The 20,175-nt window shown below is 31.2% G+C and overlaps 1 protein-coding gene across 1 annotated transcript; it reads left to right on the forward strand.

Annotated features, from left to right (window-relative positions):
• The first annotated feature begins 4,821 nt into the window (after nt 1–4,821).
• Nucleotides 4,822–17,379, forward strand: LOC129980668 (uncharacterized). The gene is made up of 10 exons (XM_056091049.1): nt 4,822–4,970; nt 6,716–6,837; nt 11,623–11,786; nt 11,989–12,087; nt 12,168–12,270; nt 13,475–13,550; nt 13,669–13,720; nt 13,821–13,843; nt 15,931–16,003; nt 17,197–17,379. The coding sequence occupies exons 1-10, from the start codon at nt 4,822–4,824 to the stop codon at nt 17,377–17,379; spliced, it is 1,044 nt and encodes a 347-aa protein (XP_055947024.1).
• The last annotated feature ends 2,796 nt before the right edge of the window (nt 17,380–20,175 follow it).

A 20,175-nucleotide genomic window follows, 5' to 3' on the forward strand; every position in this document is an offset into this window, starting at 1 on the left:
ATGAACTGAAGCTTGAAATTCTTCCTCATTCAACCTATCTCCTGATATGGCCCCCTCAGACTACAGCCTCTTTTCCAATTAGAAAAAAATTCTGTCTGAAAAGAAATTCTATTCTGATACCAGATCATTTCGGCTACGAATGTCTACTTTAAAGCCTTAGACGAAAGCTCTTGAAAAGAAGGGATCCAAGCATTGTCACACCGCTACTACGCTGAAAAATAAAGCAATCCTTAAACAGATTTTTTTTTTTAATTTTCGTTGTTAGACCGGAAACTTTTCTACCCGTTTTCGTATATGCAGGTAAATCTTCATAAAGGCAGGAGTCTTCTGATTGTCTCTTTGATAATGTTTCGTTCTAATAGGACTCAAAGTTGGTGAAATATCAATACACAAAGCGTATTAAAAAAAAATTAACATATTAATCATCATGCCCATGCGTCATACGGAGTCGAATTTTTGTTTCTCATCATTATAAGCTGGAATCAAATCATTAAAAGCTTCTCTATATTAGATTTTTATATACTTCTATACAAAAAGTTACACATAATCCGCAAACATCTCAAGTATTCTTAGTTAAATAAGTAAGACAGCATATTTCCAAAATGAAGAGTATCATCGAATTAGATTATGAACAAAAAAAAAACATTTAAAATGTTAAAAGTAGATATATCTCTTTGAAAGTGAAATGCAAGAATCTAGGAAGCTAGTATGGAATATTTCAAATGGACTTCCATGGATCCATAAAGATCAAAAAGGTAAATCAACGGGGATGATCACCCTGTATATTTCTCGCATGTTCTCTAACAATCATGTAATCTGCTTCCCTTCCCTCCTCCGCCTTTCTTCCCTTTAAAAATCGTGGATATTGGGTAAATCCAAGCACGCTACTAGTGCTCACATTTTTATTTTCAAGGATCCACACTTGAAAGTTTTGTGCTTCTGCAGCATAATGAAGAAAATTAAGTAAACATCTTGGATGCCTTCGTTTTCTGTCCCGACTGAAGTCAAAATTTGACATAAAAATACAGTTTTATATGTAAAATTTCATTCATTTCAACCCAAGTATTTTTTTTTTTTTTAGTTTGCTCGTTTATATGCATAAGCAAAAGCTGAACAGCGACCTTTTGAGAAATTTAATGCAAAATTTTATAAAATTCTACTCTTAAAATGCTAAAACTTTTTTTTATTTATTTAAATTAATAAATTTTATTTATTAAAATTAATTTTTTATTATTAAAATTAACAAATTTTATTTATCAAAATCGTTGTGCTTTTGAATTATATTGTTAACATGCATGCGAAAGTACAGATCGACAGACGGCTCAAATACAGACGTCCAGAAAAATGTAATTCAAAATTAGACGAAAGTACACAGTTTAGACAGATAGGCTTCTTTTTCATCCAGCTTGTAACGGATTGAAATGAGCGAAGATAGAACCTGGGATCTTGTGGTTCGCAGTCCAGTAACATGATCACAATACAAAAGCAATTGCTCGCGTAGCTTTTGTATAAGCTGTAGCTTTTAACTGGCTTATAAGCTTTCACCACAGACTCTCCCTCCAGTGAGTCGGAGGTGAGACGAACGATATGGCTGTTGAGTGCTGATGTATTAGCTGTTGATTCTAATGCGCCTGTGGTAGCGCCAAGCGTTATAAAGAGCGTGTAGTTGCTGATGATGTTGCTGCGTTAAGTGAATCTGACGACTTTGGGTTGCTGCGTCAAGTGCGTCTGATGACTTTGGTTGCGGGTAGATGGCGCCACAACAGCTGTACGAAGGTTGAAGATTCTTCCTCCGAGGTCATCAATGTAACATATTGAAATGAGCGAGGATAGAACCTGGGACCTTATGGTTCGCAGTCCAGTAACATGACCACAATACAAAAGCAATCGCTCGAGTAGTGCAGCTGTTAACTGGCTTATAAGGTTCCACCACAAGCTCATTGCATTTTGTAAATATGCTGTATTCGGGCAGCCAACAACGAAATTCCTGTGAATGGATTTCGCAGAAAATTCCATTAAAAAATTTACAAATTTAGTTTATTAAACACATACCAAATTTTATCTGTCTAACTGAAATCAGTTTTGATTTATTGGATTCACAGATGGACAAAATGAAACATAACATAATTTCAAAAATTTGTATTAGAAATTCAGAGAAATCTAAAAAGTAGAGAGTCATCAAAATCTTGATGAATCTTTCTTTTTTCAGTTTTCTATACGAAAAAGTAAAAAGATATTTTTATAAAGGTCTGATTCTGCCTTAATTTGCCGATACACATTAAATACTTAATGCGTATACCCAAATAAATTTGATCTGGTTGCTTTTTCTTGATGAATAGAGTGAATTTTTTTTCTCTTACCATTCGCACTTTTATTTTATTTTTTTAACTAAATATATTCATACTCAGAAACGATACTCTTATTTGAAACCGAAAGAAAGAACTGTTTCATTATTTACAGTGGCAGTCAAAAGTATTCTTACACTTAAATTACTAACTTCAAAAATGAATAAAAATTGAAATTGCGCAAAAATTAATAGAAATCTTCAAAAACTCTTAATGTCTTTCAAGTTGTTACATGAATAATTTGAATTTTTAAAAGGAAATTTTTAAATTTGGTCATAAAGAGCTTCTTGATAGAGTGAGAATTTGAATTTCACCACTAAACCTCGTGCTTCAAAAGTATTCATACATCCACATTTCAAGTTGTAAAATAATAAAATTAAGACAATTTGTGAGCCAAATATCGTTTGTGGGAATATATTTGGCGAGATGTTATGTTATTCTTACTTTTACCGCGTGATCTGTTTCATTCTTATGTTTACTAGCTTTAACACTTGCATTTTTTGTTGTAAATCATACAGCTTTAAGTTGAGATGGCTCGGAAGAGAAAAGAAACTTCTCTTGCTGAAAGAAAACTGATAATGAAACTACATAATAACTGTAACTCTTTAAGAAAGATATCACTTGCTATTGGAAGACCACGATCTACAGAGCAGAGTGTTATAGATCGACATTGCCAACGCAATACTGTTGAAAATATTCCACGAAGTGGACGCCCAAAAATACTCAGCAGTAAGCACAGACGCTTACTCGTAAGATTGATTAAGAAAAATCCAAAATTGAGTGCCCCGGCAGTTAAAGCAGAACTCCTCAAACAGGGAATTTCGATCTCGGTAAGTACTATACGCCGCACTTTTAACGAATCAGGATTCCATGGTCGAGTATCTCGAAAAAAGTTTTTGTGTCGGAAGTTAATAGAAAGAAACGTATGTTTTTCGCCAAACAACATGTTAATAAAAATCCTGATTTCTGGAACAGGGTTATATTCTCGGATGAGAGCAAGTTTAACGTGTTCGGATTTGATGGCAGACAAATAGTGTGGCGTAAAAAGAATGCAGAGCTACAACCAAAAAATTTGAGTGCGACAGTAAAGCATGGCGGTGGTAACATTCTAGTTTGGGGGTGTATGAGCGCACATGGAGTGGATAAATTGCACCTCATTGATGGAATTATGGATCACAAAAAGTACATTGACATTCTAAAAAGTAATTTGAATTCTAGCGCTTCACGAATGGGTCTTCAAACTAACTACATATTTCAACAAGACAACGACCCTAAGCATACAGCTCATAATGCTAAGCTCTGGGTATTATATAACACTCCCGAAAGACTCAACACACCTCCACAAACACCAGACATGAATCCTATTGAACAATTGTGGAGTATTTTAGACGACAAAATCAAAAATCGACAAGTAAAAAATAAAAATCAGCTGGAAACCGCCATATTGGAAGAATGGGCATCAATTACACCAGATATCACAAAGAAGTTAGTAGATTCAATGCCAAGTCGAATGAAAGCAATAATTAAGGCGAAGGGGTATCCTTCTAAGTATTAAAATGTGATAAATTATATAATTTTAGGGACATTTCTTAAGTGTACGAATACTTTTGACACAAAAGTTTTGATAATTAATTTCTATTTTTTATTTTTTTTTCTGTAATTGTTTTACAAGAAAACTTTTTTTGGTGAAATTGCTCAAAAATAAAGGATACAAGGCCTGGTATCTGTGTTTAATGGCGCATTATAATAAATAAAATACTATGAAGCGATGACCACTTCAAAATTCGGTGAACGAATACTTTTGACTGCCACTGTATCTTGAAGCGCAATCGAGTGAATAACCGTATATATTTGATGCTCTGTTAAAACCGACAAAACATGGAGATTCAAATGATTTATTAAGAGAAGAGCGTGATTTCTTTATTTATCAATGAATATCGGAAGTCAAACATGCAATTATGTTTCATCATGCTTTGCTACATTATGATGACATTTATGATGCTTTCTATCGTATATTTGTTTAATAATGGTCACTAATTTTATAATGTGTTTTTATATACGCAAAATATGTAGTAAATGTAATGTAAAATATACATTAGAGGGCTAAATTCTAGAGACGGGTACCGCCAAGTTTGGCGCCAAATTTTAAAGCTAAAGTTGCCAATATGGCAACCACTCTACGCCTGCAATGTATGGCAACCCTGTGAAGAGAATGGGGTGATGTAATTATAAACTAATCAGGTATGAATTGACTTTGAATATCAACCAATTAGGTATAAGTGCAGCTTTTCGCGGGGAATTTCTACTGCTCCCAAAGTCTTGTAACGTATTTTTTCTTACTTTCTTCGATTTCTCTTGTGCTGGCAGCTTTTCGTGGGGAATTTAAAGATTTTCTCTTCAATTAATTGACGATTGGATTTCTTCTGCTTGTAAATTTTTTTTTTCTTACTTTCGTCGATTTTTCTTCTGGTGTAAAATGGCTGGTATGAATGTGACAAATGAGGAATCCCTTAAATTGAGGGGTTTTTGCGATTTAGAACGTTTGGTAGCGAAAGCGTGTGTTGAATGGTGCATGAAAATGGATTTAATTGCTGATGGAAGTGTGGTGAATGCGGGCAGGATATGGTATTAACAGAAAGGAAAGGTTTGTAGAAGAGAAGGGCATTATTGTAAATTAACGCAATTCACATCGTTAAATCGGGTGAGTTAAAAAAATTTGTATTGTTATTTTTGTGCATTTTTTTAAATTTAACATTGTTCAAATTGTGCTATTTTTAATTATTTCTTATATAATTATTCTTATTTTATAATTATAATATTCTAAATTCTACTATTCTATAATATTCTGAATATAAATATAATATTATAATATTCTATTAAATATAATTATTCTTATTTTTGTTCTTTTTGTATACTTCCTGCCAAATTTTTCTCCTGTCATCGCCCCAAGGACGCTGTAATCTTCAGAAAAAAATCTCTTGGAAAACAGTCAATATTGAGAAATACAATTCTGAAGATTACAGCGTCCGCGGGGCTTGGCGAGAAAAATTTGGCGGGAAATCGCCAAATGGTACCCGTCTCTAGAACTGTACCCATTAGAGTTCATAAAAAATAGTATTTTTACTTCTAATTCATAATATTTCAGTTCAAAGGCAAAAGCATGGAATTCCCTCAACCAACACGTGGAATTACCAGCCATAAACGGAAACAACGCAAAGAAACTTTTTTTTTTAAAATTGATTATTTTGAAAAAAGTAACAAAAACAAACCAGCGGTAGTGGTCTTCCCATAACTATCTCGCATACTCTCTAGTAAAGATGTTATTCCAGTGAACGTCTTGCATGGCATTGAGGTACCATAGCTAAGAAATATCAACCTGTGACTGGAATTTAGCCCTTTTACAGAATTTATCGTTCCATCGTTGGCGAGTTTTTTGGCGATTAATCTCTAGCATATGGTCAAAAGTATCCTAAAATCAAATTTCGCTTTCAGAAGCGTTCTTTCCAACCGATTAAAACAAAAATTTGACATAGAACGACAATGAAAGTCACAATATCACTTACCAAATTTGATATATTTATGTCATTTCGTTTTTGAGTTAGATCGTTTGTATGTTTCTGAAAGTATAGACCGACAGACGTTCAATCCAATGTTGGTAGACGTCTATGTTAAAGATTCTAAATCTGTTATCGAATTTTATATATCTAGCTCTCTTCGTTTTGTAGTTATCATGCTAAATTGTATTCGAACAGCAGGAGGGACATATTTCCTCAGAATGGATTTGGTTCAAAACTCGATAGAAATCTACAAATTTGGTTTTAAAGCCTGGATGCCAAATTTCATCTGTCTTTGAGTTTTTGAGTTATCTTTGTCACAGATAGACAGACGGCCATTTTCCAAAAATATGTTTTTCGAACTCAGGGCAGTCTAAAACGTGGAGATTCGTCAAAATCTCGGATTCGAATTTTTTGATGGTACTTTCTCTATAGTTCGGATACGAGAAAGTAAAAAGAAACAAATTGCTCTCACTTCACACTTAATGGTAGCACTAAAAGAATATTTAAAACTGGTCAGTGAAAAATCCTTACTAAATTTATTATTAAAAAACTCTCTTAGATATGCCGAATCCCCCCACCCCACTCTTCCTTAATGAATGTATTTATAATTTTTTACCAGCAGAAATGCATAAATATATGGCGAGTGTAATGAGCAGTGGGTGTAACCCTTTAGTTTTAAATAAATTTCTGGCCCTATTTTCTAATTGTAAACTAATATGATATGACTGATATGATTGCAATATAATATGACTTTATGCAAAATATCAGATAATCATGTGATTTCTTATTTTGTACCCTTCTTTTATCTTTCAGGACGTGGAGGGTAACTTACGTGTACTCTTTGGAAATCGCTTTATATGCAAGATGTTACTCTTATAATCTTCATATCTTCAGTAAAGAAGAACCTAACAAACTGGGTGCAACTGATACAGATAGTAAGTAACAACCTAATAAATAATAAAGCCAATTCAAGCATTTGAATTTAGTATAATTCAATCAATGCCGAATGTGTACTCATTATTCATTTTACAGAAAAAAATGCAATCATATCTGAAATTTACCATCAGTTATTAGTTATTTTGTCAGAGGTTTTTTGTTTGTTTATTTTTATAAAATCTCCTTATCGCTTATTTCTTTCAATTTATTGAATTCAGTCAATTTTAAGAAGTGTTACAATTGGGCAGTTAGTTTATCCATGCCCACTATCTATTTGATTATGAATTGGCAACATTCCACAACCCTAAAACTTGTTTTTAGTCTCCATTAACTTAAAATGTCGAAACATTGCCTCATGGTGAACAACATTAAAAGAATGTTCAAATATTTAAAAAATTATTCCATCGCAAATTGCATAATAATTACCTTAGATATGTATTTCATTTTTTTAACTTATGGTCCATTTATGTCCAGAAATTTGAGTTATTGTTGATAGAAGGAAAATAAGCAAGGAATAATCCAAATGCTATATAGAATTATGTACCCTCTGATCAAAAAATAATATTCCATTAAAAATTTCAAGGAAATGTTTAAAACACTAAAGTCCCTAATACATTTATGAAAAACATAATGAAAATTCTTGTAGAACTAAAATTATTTTATTAAAGAAAATGTAAAGCAAAAATACAAAAAAAAATTCACAAAGCAAAGGAATTGTTCTTAGCGTTAAAAGTAATGAGATTTCATGTCGTAATAACATTCTTATATAATTATGATATGCAATTTGTATTGGCGCGATTCATTTTACATTTATCATGACATCATTTATTGAACATCATGAATGAATATCAAATAGCCATTTCCGAAGTATTAATATTTCATATTAATATTTTTTTTCTTAAATTTCGTATTAATAATCGCATTAATATTTTTCTTAAATTTGTTGAAAAACTAGCAAACTCTTTTAGTTCGTTTCGAATATTCCAATTTCCATTAAGTTTTAAATTGCCTTTTTTCTCCAATCATCAATTGCGCATTTACAACGTGATAATCTCTTCTAAAAATTATGAGAAGAAGATGACATATCTCTTCAGAACAACTGTTGTTTTTAAAAAAATGCTCTCTAGTTGCCGATATGATGAAGATATAAAACGCAATCATGATATGTCTAAATTTTTAATTTCCATTTACAATTGCGCAAACAAAAAGAAATTTATACTCTATAGAATAATAAATAGTTTGTTCTGGCAGGTGTTGCAATCTATTTTTCTTTATTCCAATTCTAAAAATATAACCAATCTGTTTACTAATTTGTTTTCAAAATCCTTATGTTGGCTTTAATTTTACTACTCTTCTTTTCAATACGTAGAGCAAAAGATTATTTATCGGTCCCTCATAAGAATATAATGATAACTTACTTCAAAAGCTCATGTTGTTGTTCATCCTAATTTCACGATACTCCTTGAGACTAATATGGCAACTTTAACAGATATAAAATTTCTGTCCGGCTATTTTCTCTTATAAAATATATAAGCCTTATATTTTCATAGCAGTAGAGTTTGTAGACATTTAACAATACTTTTGTATGATTATTTCAAATGACTTTTTGATATAATAAATTTTTATATATTGGTTTTATAAATATGATTTCGCCAGTTTTAAAAAATGGCTTTAGTAGTACTTATTACTTGCAAATAAATATGGGAAATTGTATTTTAAAGGTTTGAAAATAACCTTTAAAAAAACCTTTTACTGGTTTCGGGAACTTAAAAATATTAATTTCAATACGGGTGATAAGAAGCATGGGAAACCACCAAAAAAAATCTAAGATGAAGATTGAAAGAATTGCATGGTGAAGATCCTTGTCAAATGCAACCGGTACTGGCTGCTATATGAAAGCTGCTATACCAACCAAGCATTCACAACGTCTGCATGCATTTGGCCTTATTCAGAAGCAAAGTGTGTCTCATGTGGATTGAGGAAAAGGGATATGGAACATCGAAAAAATGTATTCAAACTGTTCCTTAAAATACAGAAAATAAACGAGTTTCTGAATAGTATTGTCACATGTGATAGAAAAAAATGGATTCATTACGAAAATTCTAAGCAACTGAAAACAATGATGCGTCCTGGTGACATAGCTCATCAATGCCCAATATATATATATATATATATATATATATACTGCATGAAAAAAGGAGAAGGACAGTCATTTTTTGTAAATTTTCTTTTATATTTTTATTCTGGCTAAAAGATTCCTATGTAGGTTTCATTTAACAATGTTTTTTTTTTCATTTAAAAATGAAACAGCTACCACTGTTTATAACTAGAACAATGAGAATATATGATTTACAGTGTGCAAAAAAAGTAGAAGGACATCTACTATATTTTTTTTATTTGATGGAATGTGCACGAGTAAAACAGTAAGTATATACTTTTTTAAACTGTTTTTCCTCAGAAAAAACATATTTCTTTAAAATTTTCACTGATGCTTTCATTTCAGAATGCTTAGAGGTATACCCTTAAAAGTTTTTCAAAAGGATCCCGTTGTTGCATGCAAAAATGAGGTAAAGGTATTAGAGAGATCCCTCGTATACTGCACGTCAGCCCAATTACGGTTTCTAACTTTATTAAAAATCCATACAGAAACGGAATAAGAAAGAAGACTGTTAGACCTAAAAACTCGTAATGAAAGAAAACTTGCACATGAGGTCAAAAAGAGTAGTGGAAGTGTTGCAAAAGCTCGAAATCAAGTAGGACTTATTCATGTGTCCAAGCAAACAATATACAACTACATCCAAACGTCCAAAAGTTTCGTTTACAAAAAATGGAGGCATCATCCAAAGCGGAAACAAACACATATTAATAATAATTTCTCTTGAGCTCAGAAACACATGTCATGGACCACAGAATGGTCTTCGTGATATTTTCAGATGAAAAGAGATTTAACTTAGATGGTCCAGACAGTTATCGATGCTATTGGCATTGTCTGAAGAATGCAGAACAACATTACTCTAGACAAATGGGAGGAGGAAGTTTGATGGTCTAGTTAGCAGTTGGTTATGGAGGAAGAACAAGTTTGGTCATTCTCAATGCTAGGCAGGAGTATACAGACTATATTAATGTTCTGAATTCTGAGCTTCTTCCTCATTTCTCCGAATTAGGAGGAGAAAAGTGGATGCTTCAACAAGATGGAGAATCAATCCACACCGTAAAGGGAGTTAAAAATTGGCTCACTGCAAAAAATCTGCAGATTTTACCATGGCCAGCTAAAAGCCCCGCTCTGAATATAGTAGAAAATGTCTGGCAATACTTGTTCGAAGAGTATACGCTGGTGGAAGCAGTTTGAATCGCTCTCTGAGCTTCGAGTGGCATTAAATACCTCGTAGATTAATTTTTGTTAAACAGGAATCCAATCTTTGCATGATTCACTTCCAAACAGAATATTCGAAGTCATAAAATCTAATGAAAAGAGTACTCTTTACTAAAACCACTTATATTTTGTTTTTTTTTATAACTGTTCTGCTACTTTTTTTACACGGTTTCAAATGAAAGAAACCCTTTTTGTTGTCATTTATACTTTATTTTTAAATATCATGGTAATGATACTCAGATTTTTTTTGGCGAATGATCTAAAAAATAATTCTTATAAAAATAATTGCAAAAAAATAAAAAAAAATCCTTTTTTTTTTTATCTAGCGTCTTTCTAATTTTTTTACGCAGTGTGTGTGTACATATATATATACTATATATATATATAATTTAATCTCTAATTAATTTCCGAATTTTTATCTTAATTTAACACATAATAACTTCTTGCTAAAATGGCCACATTATTTCCAGTTACAATTTCCCCCTTTTTTCTTTAATTAATCCTACAGAAGCTCTGTAAAAGGACTTTAATCAGCAAGTTCCCACGCTCCGAATGAAGAGATAAAAATATGTCATGCTAAGCAAATCTTTTAAAAGATACCTATATTTCTCTTACCTAAATCGACACATATCAAAGAAATCCCTATCAGAATCTCATAGTATAAAATCACTGGCGAAAAATATTTCGCGCTCTTTCGCTCTTCTCTTGTATCGTGGACTAACTTACCTCGGCGATGATTCTTGCTTCTACATAAATTATGCCTAATGGGATGGGATGGATGTGTGTGTGTGTGTGTGTGTGTGTGTGTGTGTGTGTGTGTGTGTGTGTGTGTGTGTGTGTGTGTGTGTGTGTGTGTGTGTGACACACACACACACAAGACACCCATCCACACACCAAGACAATGCTCCCCCAAATGCTGTTATACCGGCGAAAGAAAATTTAGAATTACTTTGCTGGAATGTTTTGCCTGACATGCCGTATTTACCAGATATTGCTCTTTCACACTGCTATTTTTTTTTAGTTCCATGTATATTGCCCTTTTTAGAGAGCGGCTCCTTTTCCACACAGATTAAAAAAATGGCTTGATAAATCTATTGCATCTGAACAGCCAGACGTTTGCTTTCTCAGAATTCGTTTGTTGCCCGAAAGATGGAAAAATGCTATAATATCCGAAACGAAATATTTTTGAACAAAAATCAGTATTTAATTTTATGACAAACAAATATTTTTTTCTTTTAAATTAAAAAGAGGTGGAGTCATATTTATGCAATCAATAATTTAAGAACATAACAATTTAATAAGAAAACCATTCCATACAGATGAGTTGATACTATTTTTTTTTCTAACTTTGTATTTAAGATTTTGAACTATATTTATTTTTTAAGAAATATTTTCAATTCTTTCTTTCAAGCTATGATAATAGCCATCATGACTCAAGAGAAAGAAGAGACGCTCTATCCTTGGGTTGAATCCCAGGTGTTCCTCTCAATCCACTCTCCTTTAGTGCCGGAAAATCCTATTCAGTATGGCCACGCTTTAAGAAGCGGGTACAAATACGAGATATTTCTTCGTTTTGTAAGAAATCATTTTACATATATTTATGCTTTGTTCTCATTCTTGCCAGTTATCTCTATTTTAAAAGGTGTACAAAAAATCTCAATTCATTTAAAATAGGCCATTTACTATCATTATTTACTAATTTCACCAATGCTTTTGCAATAAATTTATTTCTACGAAAATAATTATTAGCATTTTTAAATCCAATTTCATCTTTCAGGAAGAGGAATATCTACTTCCACATCCTTATGCTACTAATTGTACCGATTATGATGCCTTATGGAAAAAGAACAATAAAACTGGGCCTCGGTCACAGGAAGTTAGTTAGATCACATTTTTTCAGTCACTCTTGAAATCATATACATGATTTACCAATCACAGTTCTTTCTTATCTTTCAGATGTGTAGAGAATTTTGTGAGCAAGCTCATAGTGTACAATGTCTTGGGTGTGAAAAGTATCTGACGATGTTTTCTTATAAGTGGAAAAATTTATGTCCGAAAGGTAAGTTAATGAAGTTGTAATTTCTAATAGTGTTTAAGGAACTTATTAAGTATTGTAGTGAATAGCATACAAGCCATGTAACAACTATGCTGCACGAGCAATTGCTTCTGTATCCTGGTTATGTTACTGGACTGCGAACCACAAGGTCCCAGGTTCTATCCTCACACATCTCAATTCGCTAAATTGGTGACCCGGACGTGATACCTTCAACCTTCGCACAGCTGTTGGGGAGTCATCTACACGCAGCCAAAGTCGTCAGATTCACTTGACGCAGCAACACAAAAAGGCCGCAGCAACCCAAAGTCGTCAGATTCACTTGACGCAGCAACACCAAAAGGCCGCAGCAACCCAAAGTCGTCAGACTCACTTGACGCAGCATCAGCAACCATTCACCCACACACACTCTTGGCGCTACTCAAATGGGTACAGGCGCATTATACTCAACAGTCAATAAATAGATCATCACTCAACAATCATATCGATCGACTCAGTGGAGGGAGAGTCTGTAGTGAATAGCATATAAGCCAGTTAACCACTATGCGTCACGAGTAATTGCTTATGTATCCTGGTTATGTTACTGGACTGCGAGCCACAAGGGCCCATGTTCTATCCTCACTCATCTCAATTCGCTAAAATATATATTGATAATGTCTTTGAAAATACTATTTAAAAATTTTCATTGATGAGTGCTTGTATCGAAAAAAATTTACACAATCAAACAATTAAAGCGAATGCATACAATTCTTGCAATTGTTGAACTGGGAGAATTAATTTCCAATACAACAGTTTATGTCTATTTAATATAATTTTTATACTCCAAAAAAATCAATGACAATATAAATCTTGTTATGAAATAATAAGAAATGGCTTGAAATTTAATATATCTTTGACAACCTAAAAAGTTATGAATTCGTTAGAAAATACCTTGGAAATGATAGAATGGTTTATGATAATTGAATCAATAGGAATGAATCTTTAAACAAGACCATGTACTTCTATATAGAATAGCGAAATAAAAAACACTTATGAATATCAGTTAGATGAATCATTTCGTTGCCCACAGAATTCCCTCTTAAAGGATTTGATGAACTGCAATTTGAAATAAACAGATAAAAAATTCAATAATAATTTCCCAGTAAAAATAGTTTTTAATAAAAATTTAACTTCTTCAAATCAATGAATAATTTATAAGTTTTTTTTCTAGGGACACCTCATTGTTATGATGAAGAATTTAAGAAAAGTCTTGAATTCTGCAAAGAAAATTGCAAACCAAGTTGCATGTAAGATTCACAATTTAAAGCAATATTATTTATTATTCATTTTTATATTTTTCACATTTTCGTTCGCTGTAATTAAACTTTTCTTTTATATATATATATATTTTTTTTTTTCATTTAGGAAACTGAAATATACATACAGGTTTAAAGAAACGCTTTTTACGCCGTTTTCGGTAAGGGAATATTTGATTTTTTTTAAGATGTTTAGTATTTCATCTAACGCATTTACACGAATTTACATCATCAATTATATGGTATTATTCTACTTTTCAGAACAGAAAGTTTTATACAGTCAGGTAAGATTTTATTTTTATTACTTGCAGCCTTTTGCGAATAATTTTAATTTAACATTCAGCTGGAATATTAACATTCTTGCCCATTGAATTATCGTAAGAAAACCAAAACCATTTAAAAGATTGCCTTTATTGATAAGGTTGAAAAATGTTAATTTAATGCGAATAGAATTTTTTGAAGGAAATTTATTATTCTTAATTAAATATTTGAGCTTGACCAAATTTTCCAGCAAAATATTTTCAAATGTTGCAATATATATATATATATATATATATATATATATATATATATATATATATATATATATATATATATATATATATATATATATGCGCCATCACTTATTTTCATGGACAAATAATATGATGCTTCGGAAATAAACTGGAAATGAAACCAGATTTTGAATATACTATTAAGAAAATTATTTTAAAAACTTTCTAAAGAAAAAGAACTAAACGTCAGAATCTTCCAAATATTTTGTGGGAAACAAATTCTTTTATAATTTCTTAATTATGATGAGTAAAAAATTTTTTTAATTATAGTTACTGAGAAATTTTAATAAAATTAAAATTCTTTATTAATCAGTCAAAAAATTTTCTCATCCACATCAGAAAAAGTATAAATTGGAAGCTGGCCTGTCAAAACTTTTCGCAACACGAAATTTATTCACTGTAATAAAAATATCTTCATTCTTGGGCTTCAGCTAGAAACGAATCTTAAAAAGTTTTTAATCATCTAACGCAAATCAAATCTGATCGATTTATGAAGTTTTTATATATTAATTTTAGAATAATTAACATTTTCATAATCATAGGCCAATCATTGTCGAGAAACCCTGGCAGAAGATTGGCTTATTTTCTTTGAAACGGTCGATGAAATGGTCCAAAATAGCCAGTTTTTATAAAAGAGTGCTATTTAAATTTCATATATTATTCAGTTTTAATCATTGATTTAGTTGATTGTTCAACAATTTTTATTTAAAATATGTCTCAAGAATATCTTGTTAAATATGATTCAAAGGGCAGAGTAGCTATGTGAAAATTTAAAATTTGTAATTCATCGGAGCATTAATTGACTCAAGTTACATAAAATACAATTCTCTGGTTCATTTAGACCATTTTGTTAGCAGATGTATGCCCCAAATTAACTGATGGGTGCTGATTAGAGTGATTAAATATATATATATATATATATATATATTAAACCAGGTTTGCCTTAAATTAAACTGTCTTATTAAATTAATAATATAGATATTGTAAAAGATCGTAGAAAACTTTTCCTGTGTTTACTTTTTAGAAAATATCATATTTCACATTGTTTTTCACTTCATACAGACAAGTGATGAAAATTGCACTCATATATATTTATGTGCAGTAATAGTTGATTTATTTTTTTAATTTGAACTTCTGTTAATGTGATGATAAACACACCGATAAAAGCTGATTTTTTTCCCCCATTGACGTGCTCTCATGCAGATTAAATTTTATTTTAAGCAAAATATATTATTGAAAAATATGGTTAAAATATTTTTTTAAAAATTCGTTAAAATTCGAAATTTAATTTATAGGTTAAAGCACTGGTATCATTTAACAGATAATTTTTTAAGTTTTAATTTAATATAAAATTCAATTTTGTGTTGTAATATTTTTGAAAGTTATAGTGGAAAAACGCTGAAATTTCCCTAATTTTTAATTAATTAAAATTCTAATAAAAAATTCAAAAAACTCGCTCCGAGGTGTACGTTCCGGACATCCAAGGTGTACACATGCCAAATTTGGTAGCTGTAGATCGAACGGTATGGCCTGTAGAGCGTCAATCTTCATACACACACACACATTGAGCTTTTTTATAATGATTAAAGTGTGTTTCATCCCATTTCTGAGCATTTCTTTCAATATTTAACAAACTGCATAAATAATTACTTTCATCTGAAATAACAATTGAAATTCACTAATGAATAAAAAATTACTTTATTTAAACTACATTTTAAAATAACCAGTTATATATTTTGAAAATTTTCAAACTAAAAAAGATTTTTTTAATCTAAAATTTAAAATTGCTTCATGTAATAATATTCTTTATTTTTCAGGGATAGAATTGGAGTTGTTCTTTATATCAGAGATCGCGATGTTACAATTGTATCACATCTGCCGTTGTACAATGTGAGTAATTACCTTCAATGTTAAGTAATGTATAGTCAAAAACATTTCAGGCTGAATGTACAAAAGCAATGAACAGCATTAAAGTAAACATCAATATCCAACATGTTTTTAGAGACAGATTTCATTAATTAAGAAACGAATTTTATACGCTGTGAAAAATAAGTTATTAAAAATTATTATAATTTTTAGGTTAATAACTTTTTTCTGAAATAAAAATAATTTATGAATTTGTTTTTATTCATAAAATCTTAGATTATGACTATAGTTTTAAATAAATTACATTATGTCAAAATTTCTGGCAACTATATTGTAATTTTTAAAGACGCTTTTTCTTTTTTATTTTGTGTATATATATATTTTACTTTTTTTAACTCTTTACAAGGACATGTTGATAATTGAGACGTAAAATTGATGAACTTGCCAATAAATTCATCAATTTTAAATTTCCATGTTTAGTTATTTGGGTATTTCTAATTAAAATTACTATCGCTTAATAACTTTAGAAAAAAAACATTAATAAACACTTTAACCATAATATGGATCTCACATTCAAATATGTTTTCTCATATTTTTATTTTTAAACAAAATATGCTAACAATAAGAATTTCAAAAGAAGGTTGGGAAAAAGATCTCACGAAAATGTTTTGATAAAATAAAAATCTAGATGCTATAATTTTTTATATCAAACCAAAACGAAATTGTTTTGATTTGTTAGTTAATCACTAATCAATCCAATTAAAAAGAAATACAATCATTTTTACATTCTAAGCTAAAGGAATCTATTTTCTTAAATCAAACTCAATTCAAAAATATTTAAAGTAACTTTTAAATTCAAAATATTTTAATAATATTCATATATTAAACATTCACCCCTAACTATTATTAATAAAATTTTCCTCGGATAATAATATTCTATAAATACGAATGCAATACCAAATTATGCACATTTATATAAATTATACAAAATGTATTTTTATATTAGATAGTTGGATTTCAAAATTCATAAGCAATATATTTCTTTTTAAACTAATATGGGATTTAGATTCAAGGTATTAAACAGTTCAAAACTACATCTGAGAATTTGAAATATATTTTAATTTGTTTTGCATCATTATTAATACAAAATGAAAGTATTTTTAAATACATTCCATAATATTTCCCAATTTCTAAATTGTTGTTTTTTTTCAACATAGGAATGGGAACTGTTCAGCTACATTGGCGGTCTAATGGGATGCTGGCTTGGTGTTTCTGTGTGGGCCTTTGTTGGCATCAGTGAAAAGACGTTGAGAAAAATCATTTGGTGGAAGCCTAACTTAAGAAGAAAATTCAGAAAAACATTTCGAACCGATATGTCATCTAAAACACATTCGCTATGATACAGATTATTTTTTTAAATATTTCCAACCAGTAATCCACTAATCTACTTATGAAGAAATGCTTCTTAAGACACAGACAAAGCAGAAAAATTTTAGGCTCACAAAAGATTTAAATACTCTTGCTTGTCCCATAATCTTCACTGATTTATGAAAATTACCAAACAAAGAAATCCTAATTAAAAGATAGTTTATTAATGCATAAAATGGAGTGGCCTAAGACTGATGTAGAATGCACATTTGGGCTGTTATAGATATAACAAGAAAGGGGGCATACCTTCTCCCCATGTAAAAATTAAATTGCTGTATTGCATTGGAAATTAGATGAGATATTAATAGACATCTATATGAATTTATCTTTTCTTTCAGAAAGATTTTCTGTTGGAAACCAAGATAAAGAAGAAAATCAAGAAAAATAATTTGAAATCATATTTCATTCAAAACTAATTCAAAATTAATAAATAATTCAAATGAAACTCATTTAAAAAAATAGCAGCTTTTTTTTTCTACCTCATTATATGAATTTGTATAGATTTAGGTATCTCGGAGTAATTTTGGAAAATTTTATATTTTGAAATCAAATTTAAGCTACAACTTCATATTTGCGAAATATCATTTTTTTAAACGAAACTCCAATGGTTTATTTAAAATATTAATTTACTTCTATTTTAACTAAAACAAAAAAAATGATATTCACAACAAATAGCATGGACAAATATTTTAGTACCTGGATTTTTCGATTGAATTTATGTATATTTTATGCACTGAAATAAATATGACATCATTTTTTCTGATCATCTCTTCTTGTTTGCGAAATAAGACAGTAGTATTTATTCTACGCTTATACATTAAATTAGAATTAGAATGTATGAGTTAGTTTAAAACCATTTCCTTAATAAATATTGTGAAAATTCTATTCGATTATAAAGAGGAACAAAAAGTAACATTCCAGTCTAGCTATGGCACTTTGATTAAATAGCTAGACTGGTCTCACCGAAAATTTCTTGCATATTTTTCAATAATGATCTCATTTCCCTTCCTTCGCATAAATGTTAGGGCCTTCGGTAAGTGCACGAGTCCCTTGCATGATATTGGTGAGAAATTGTTAGAAAATATAGACTTTTGATGTGAATCTAATATTTTTATTAAATCTATTGTCAGAATATGCATTTTGAATACTTTTTTGTTGACTGATTGATACCTAAATATAATATAACGCAAATCTACAATTGTAGTCTTAAGATGAATTTCAATGATTTAAAACATTGCGTTTACTTACTTTTGCATGCGAATGTACAGATCGATAGACAGTCAACCATTTGAAGAATTTGGTTCAAAATTTGATAAACAGTGTTTTGTTCCAAATTTTATCTACCTAGATCTTTAAGTTTTGTAATTATCGAATTCACTTGTACTAACTGCCAGACAAACACCTTCTTAGACGGATTTCGTTCACAATTTGGTTGAAATTTAAAACTTTGATGGTAATTCTACAGTGGTATGCAAAATTGAAGCAACAGGTGCTTTTTTTTACCGTAACTCCACGAGAAATCATCTGAGAGATATGAAATTCAGAAATGAGAGACAGAATTTTTTTATTTAAACGATGATGAAAGTATAGTTGTGCAAAAATGAATACAATGCATATAATATGGAATCAAACAAAAAAAGACATTATTGAATTCATAGTATCGCTACACATGATTGTCTGTCCAAGAGGAAGAATAACAAGGAGATGTTTCTTAGTATGGGATATGCCTTCCCCTTACTGCAGTGGTTGTTTCGAATCGTATCTTCATACTCATCACCAGATTGTTCAACAGTTATTGAGATAAGAGGGCCCATTCCTCAATCAGCATCTGTTTCAGTTTTTGGGTTGTTCCCAGGAGGGAAGTCATCGTGCCGCAAGGCGTCTCCCCAGAGCACCTCATACATGTTCTATGGTATTTAAATCAGGAGAGAATGCTCGCCAATTCATTCGAGTGATATCTCCACTTTCCAGTAACTGCTTATGAAGTCTGGTCCAATAGCACCTCGCAACAGATGCACATGGGGAAAGATCACTTCCTTACAATAGCGATTTCCGGTTACAGAACCTCCGTCGAAAACATGGAGCTCAGTCCGTCAGTTCAGCATAATGCCTCTCCGACGACAACTCCAGGATCACCATAGCTGTCTCTTTCAGTGTTGTCACTGGGCTGAAATCGTGTCCTGACCTCTCTCTAAATCAAATGGCGTTGAGAATCACTTGTGTCACTGAAACGACTCTCATCCGTAAAGAGGACACAATTCCATTGATGAGATGTCCAGTTTTTTTGCTCCTTACACAACTCTAAACGATGCCACCGATGGTCAACCTTCAAAGAGATGCAGCATTCAGGACGGTGGGCGAATAAGTCACCTTTGTGGAGGCGTCTGACCACAGTAAACCGCGACAATTGTCGCCCTTTTGCTGTACACAGTTACTGAGCAGTGGCACTTGCTGACTAGTATCGGGCTCTTTTCGCCTACAGGACGATATATCGGTCATCCACTACAGCTGTTTTCCTATGGTTTTCACCACCAACCTTTTTAAAACTGTACTTATGGTTTGGAAAATTATTCAAGCGCGCGAAACGACACTTTTGTTGATTCCGAACTCTTCAGCTACACTGGTCAAACTACGCCCCTCCTCCAGCTTTCCGATCATTCTTCCACGTGTGAAGTCGTCCAGGTGTTTTCTTCTAACCATATTTCAGAACGAACTCACTTGCACTTGCAGCGAATGTCTTTAATTGCGCCGTCCTTCCATTCCTTGTA

The sequence above is a fragment of the Argiope bruennichi genome, chromosome 8, assembly GCF_947563725.1.
Source record: "Argiope bruennichi chromosome 8, qqArgBrue1.1, whole genome shotgun sequence".
NCBI lineage: Eukaryota > Metazoa > Arthropoda > Arachnida > Araneae > Araneidae > Argiope > Argiope bruennichi.